At 51.5% G+C, this 6,000-nt stretch overlaps 1 protein-coding gene across 2 annotated transcripts in view; it reads left to right on the top strand.

The window, feature by feature from the left end:
* The first annotated feature begins 3,324 nt into the window (after nucleotides 1–3,324).
* The window catches only part of ZFYVE27 (zinc finger FYVE-type containing 27), a 141,288-nt gene continuing 138,612 nt past the window's right edge, over nucleotides 3,325–6,000 (top strand). The window contains exon 1 of one of the 2 annotated variants that reach the window (XM_085888072.1): nucleotides 3,325–3,764. In XM_085888072.1, the coding sequence (XP_085744198.1) occupies nucleotides 3,595–3,764 (170 nt within the window). In that variant the 5' untranslated portion in view covers nucleotides 3,325–3,594. The remainder of the gene's footprint in view (nucleotides 3,765–6,000) is intronic. The other variant, XM_085888078.1, reaches the window with a different exon arrangement.

The following is a 6,000-nucleotide window of genomic DNA, read 5'->3' as shown; positions in this document are numbered from 1 at the left end:
TGGGTACCGGTGTTGGACTCGTGCAGGGCGCGCGTCGAACAGCGTGTACAAAATCACGGATTTTGTGCTTCAAAAACGGATCAAAACGACACACGCCCACTTTTTGCCGTCCAATCGGTGAGCGAGGGGCGATTTGGCCCCGCCTCCAGGACGATCGATATATGCAAATTTGTGGATCAAAAAGCCTTCACGCCCACTTTTTCTCGGGCCAATGGGGAGCGAGGTGAAAGGTCAAAGGGAGGGGGTCAAAGGCGAAGCTACGGGGGGATAAAAGGACCGTGTTCGTCAGTCAGGGGAGTCGGTCGGAGAGTCAAGAAGAGGAGAGTCGGAGAGTCCAGAGGCGGAGAGTAGGAGAGTCGGAAGCAGAGGGTCAAGACTTCGCGGGCGGTGGAGCTGCTCGTCGTGTGCGTTGGAGTCGGAACGGAGGGGACGAGCTGTGGAAAGGCGGCGACACCAGACGAGGGGGTGCTCGCGTCGTGCAGGGAGCTGCATCCGAGGGAGGCCGACAGCGCGACCTGGCCGAGGTGGAGACGCACACCAGGGATAATAAAGATCCTCTATACCCCGAGCATCAGCAACCCCCTCCTGTTTCCCCCCGCGCTGAGATAGTGCGACCAAGGGGGCCCCTTTCCCACCCCCTACCAGGCACTGCCCGCGAGGCCCCGCGGGGTTGGGGCGCCATCGCCGCTCCGCGTCTCATCACCAGACGGGTAGGCGCGACCCGGTCTCGGCCTCAGGCCCGCCTCATTCTTGGGGGTATTCTTTTCCTTGGTTTTGGGTATGTGTTGTCGGCGCCGTCTGTGAGGTAGAATTGTATAAGTGTTGCCGTGTGCTCGGTAGTCGGTATTAGCTCTGCATTGTGTCTTCGCTTTTATATTTGCTTTTTGTGTAAATGGAATTGTGTTTTTCTTTTCTGTGTGCTTTTGGTGGAATTGTATATGTGTGCTTCCCGTGTGCCGCGAATAAATGTGCTTTGTGTTGAACTGTTTCCCGCTTCGCTTCGTCATTTCTCCCATTGAATCCTCATCTTGCTTCACGTAAAGGGTTGGTAGTGGGCTGAATACGCCCGATAATTAATCGAACCGTTGAGGTCGACGATAACACCGCTCGGTTATTCTGATAGTACGGAACGGGTCGCTTAAGTGGCCCGTGTCCGAAGTCGACCTGCGGCGAGGTGCGATCGCCCGGTCTACCCTCCGCGTGGGTACTTAGGTAGGTCGAATTTGGCGAGCAACCCTATCCCACGCGGGGGCTGATTGGCTCGATCGTGGTGAGACCGAAAGGTCCACCCGTGACTGGTTCCCGGCGTTAGTCCGAGAGGGTCACGACTGGATTGTCCGTCCGGTGGGCGACGTGCCGCGATTCGAGTTACGTGGCCGTCAGCACGCCGGCGGGCGCGAATCCGCAACAATATATATGCGTGCAAACGCACATACACATACACACCAATCGTCTGACATCCCCTTTGGAGCAAGATTAAAAAAAAGATATGATGTGACAAGGGCTCATTATGAGGTGGCTCATGAGGCCTAAAAGGTCAACTTGATTTGGAAAAAAAAAGGTCTAATTAACTGGCAAGCATGCAATTCAGGTCTAATTAGCTTGCTAGTATGTAAAAAAGGCCTAATTAGCTTGCTGGTATGTAAAAAAAGGCCTAATTAGCTAGTTGGTATGCAAAAAAGGTGTAATGATCTGGTTGGTATGTAATAAAGGTGTAGTGATCTGGTTGGTATGTAATAAAGGTGTAATGATCTGGTTGGTATGTAATAAAGGTGCAGTGATCTGGTTGGTATATTAATAAAGGTGTAATGATCTGGTTGGTATGTTAATAAAGGTGTAATGATCTGGTTGGTATGTTAATCAAGGTGTAATGATCTGGTTGGTATCTAATAAAGGTGTAATGATCTGGTTGGTATGTAATAAAGGTATAATGATCTGGTTGGTATGTAATAAAGGTGTAGTGATCTGGTTGTTATGTAATAAAGGTATAGTGATGTGGTTGGTATGTAATAAAGGTGTAATGATGTAGTTGGTATGTAATAAAGGTGTAATGATGTAGTTGGTATGTAATAAAGGTGTAATGATCTGGTTGGTATGTAATAAAGGTGTAATGATCTGGTTGGTATGTAATAAAGGTGTAGTGATCTGGTTGGTATGTAATAAAGGTGTAGTGATATGGTTGGTATGTAATAAAGGTGTAATGAGCTGGTTGGTATGTAATAAAGGTGTAGTGATCTGGTTGGTATGTAATAAAGGTGTAGTGATCTGGTTGGTATGTAATAAAGGTGTAATGAGCTGGTTGGTATGTAATAAAGGTGTAATGAGCTGGTTGGTATGTAATAAAGGTGTAATGAGCTGGTTGGTATGTAATAAAGGTGTAGTGATCTGGTTGGTATGTAATAAAGGTGTAATGAGCTGGTTGGTATGTAATAAAGGTGTAATGAGCTGGTTGGTATGTAATAAAGGTGTAATGAGCTGGTTGGTATGTAATAAAGGTGTAATGAGCTGGTTGGTATGTAATAAAGGTGTAGTGATCTGGTTGGTATGTAATAAAGGTGTAATGATCTGGTTGGTATGTAATAAAGGTGTAGTGATCTGGTTGGTATGTAATAAAGGTGTAATGAGCTGGTTGGTATGTAATAAAGGTGTAATGTGCTGGTTGGTATGTAATAAAGGTGTAGTGGTCTGGTTGGTATGTAATAAAGGTGTAATGAGCTGGTTGGTATGTAATAAAGGTGTAATGAGCTGGTTGGTATGTAATAAAGGTGTAGTGATCTGGATGGTATGTAATAAAGGTGTAATCAGCTGGTTGGTATGTAATAAAGGTGTAGTGATCTGGTTGGTATGTAATAAAGGTGTAATTAGCTGGTTGGTATGTAATAAAGGTGTAATGAGCTGGTTGGTATGTAATAAAGGTGTAATGAGCTGGTTGGTATGTAATAAAGGTGTAGTGATCTGGATGGTATGTAATAAAGGTGTAGTGATCTGGTTGGTATGTAATAAAGGTGTAGTGATCTGGTTGGTATGTAATAAAGGTGTAATGAGCTGGTTGGTATGTAATAAAGGTGTAGTGATCTGGATGGTATGTAATAAAGGTGTAATGAGCTGGTTGGTATGTAATAAAGGTGTAATGAGCTGGTGGATCGTTCAGGGTTTGTGATGCGATCAGTAAGTCGGTTTGTTTGTTGGTGTTTTTTTGTGCAGGAGAAGGCGATTAGTGTTTATCATCGAATCAGTAATATCCCACGGGTCATTAAAGGTTCGTTAATGAAGTAATTAGTGAAGGTCATTTCGGCACAAATGCGGATGTGTGTCGTGTTTATATACAGGAGAGCAAGTAACGTCGTCTCTCAAGTCGTGTGTTCCCGCCTACTCGGCCCGGCCCTGCCCGGCCTTGCCTTGCCTTGCCCTGCCCCACACTGCCCCACACTTCCCCACACTTCCCCACACTTCCCCACACTTCCCCACACTTCCCCACACTTCCCCACACTTCCCCACACTTCCCCACACTGCTCCACACGCCATGGACGGCTGAACCGGTAGAAGAAGGAGTGAGGAGGAGGAAAGGGAAGGCGGGCCTGGTGCTGTGCAGGCATGTCCTGGCGGGCCGAGGCCTGTGACCGGGCTCAGGGAGACCATGCTCCTCGTGCCCTCCGGGACTCGGGCCGTCTGGACGTGCTCACTGTGGCCGGAACTCTGTGCCGCTTGCAGCGGCAGTTGGAGCCGGTACTGGGCCCAGGCCGGGCCATCCGAGACCTGGCACGGTGAGAATGAGCCCACCTGGAACCTGACAGCACCCCGTGTCTCCATATGCATTTAACCATTGTCCGCACTGTACCTGTGCCTCTCCCTATACTTCTACCTCTACTTCTACCTCTACCTGGACGTATATCCATGTTCGGAAACAGATCATTCGCAGCCTCTTTGTTTGGAATGTCTGCACTGTACGTGTATTGCTCGGTTACATGTCAGCATCCAGTGTACAAGTACAAGGCGAACCTTCTCTCGCTCTCTGTATCGAACATTCATCATCTGTTCTATACCTGCTTTCATCAGACGGTGTGTTTCACGTGTACACCTGGTGACGGCGTGTTGCACGTGCACACCTGTTCACGGCGTGTTGGACGTGCACACCTGGTCACGGCGTGTTGCACGTGCACACCTGGTCACGGCGTGTTGCACGTGCACACCTGGTCACGGCGTGTTGCACGTGCACACCTGTTCACGGCGTGTTGGACGTGCACACCTGTTCACGGCGTGTTGGACGTGCACACCTGTTCACGGTGTGTTGGACGTGCACACCTGTTCACGGCGTGTTGGACGTGCACACCTGTTCACGGCGTGTTGGACGTGCACACCTGTTCACGGCGTGTTGGACGTGCACACCTGTTCACGGCGTGTTGGACGTGCACACCTGTTCACGGCGTGTTGGACGTGCACACCTGTTCACGGCGTGTTGGACGTGCACACCTGTTCACGGCGTGTTGGACGTGCACACCTGTTCACGGCGTGTTGGACGTGCACACCTGTTCACGGCGTGTTGGACGTGCACACCTGTTCACGGCGTGTTGGACGTGCACACCTGTTCACGGCGTGTTGGACGTGCACACCTGTTCACGGCGTGTTGGACGTGCACACCTGTTCACGGCGTGTTGGACGTGCACACCTGTTCACGGCGTGTTGGACGTGCACACCTGTTCACGGCGTGTTGGACGTGCACACCTGTTCACGGCGTGTTGGACGTGCACACCTGTTCACGGCGTGTTGGACGTGCACACCTGTTCACGGCGTGTTGGACGTGCACACCTGTTCACGGCGTGTTGGACGTGTACTCCTGTTCACGGCGTGTTGCACGTGTACTCCTGTTCACGGCGTGTTGGACGTGCACACCTGTTCACGGCGTGTTGCACGTGCACACCTGGTCACGGCGTGTTGCACGTGTACACCTGTTCACGGCGTGTTGCACGTGTACACCTGTTCACGGCGTGTTGCACGTGTACACCTGTTCACGGCGTGTTGCACGTGTACACCTGTTCACGGCGTGTTGCACGTGTACACCTGTTCACGGCGTGTTGCACGTGTACACCTGTTCACGGCGTGTTGCACGTGTACACCTGTTCACGGCGTGTTGCACGTGTACTCCTGTTCACGGCGTTTTGCACGTGTACACCTGTTCACGGCGTGTTGGACGTGTACACCTGTTCACGGCGTGTTGCACGTGCACACCTGGTCACGGCGTGTTGCACGTGCACACCTGTTCACGGCGTGTTGCACGTGTACTCCTGTTCACGGCGTGTTGCACGTGTACACCTGTTCACGGCGTGTTGCACGTGTACTCCTGTTCACGGCGTTTTGCACGTGTACACCTGTTCACGGCGTGTTGGACGTGTACACCTGTTCACGGCGTGTTGCACGTGTACACCTGTTCACGGCGTGTTGCACGTGCACACCTGTTCACGGCGTGTTGCACGTGTACACCTGTTCACGGCGTGTTGCACGTGTACACCTGTTCACGGCGTGTTTCACGTGTACACCTGTTCACGGCGTGTTGCACGTGTACACCTGTTCACGGCGTGTTGCACGTGTACACCTGTTCACGGCGTGTTGCACGTGCACACCTGTTCACGGCGTGTTGCACGTGCACACCTGTTCACGGCGTGTTGCACGTGCACACCTGTTCACGGCGTGTTGCACGTGCACACCTGTTCACGGCGTGTTGCACGTGTACACCTGTTCACGGCGTGTTGGACGTGCACACCTGTTCACGGCGTGTTGGACGTGCACACCTGTTCAAGGCGTGTTGGACGTGCACACCTGTTCACGGCGTGTTGGACGTGCACACCTGTTCACGGCGTGTTGGACGTGCACACCTGTTCACGGCGTGTTGGACGTGCACACCTGTTCACGGCGTGTTGGACGTGCACACCTGTTCACGGCGTGTTGGACGTGCACACCTGTTCACGGCGTGTTGGACGTGCACACCTGTTCACGGCGTGTTGG

The sequence above is a fragment of the Eptatretus burgeri genome, chromosome 1 (genome assembly GCF_056783735.1).
Source record: "Eptatretus burgeri isolate ZD-2024b chromosome 1, Ebu_testis_v1, whole genome shotgun sequence".
NCBI lineage: Eukaryota > Metazoa > Chordata > Myxini > Myxiniformes > Myxinidae > Eptatretus > Eptatretus burgeri.
The sequence above is the reverse complement of the archived record's forward strand: the minus strand, read 5'-3'. Positions and strand labels throughout refer to the sequence as shown.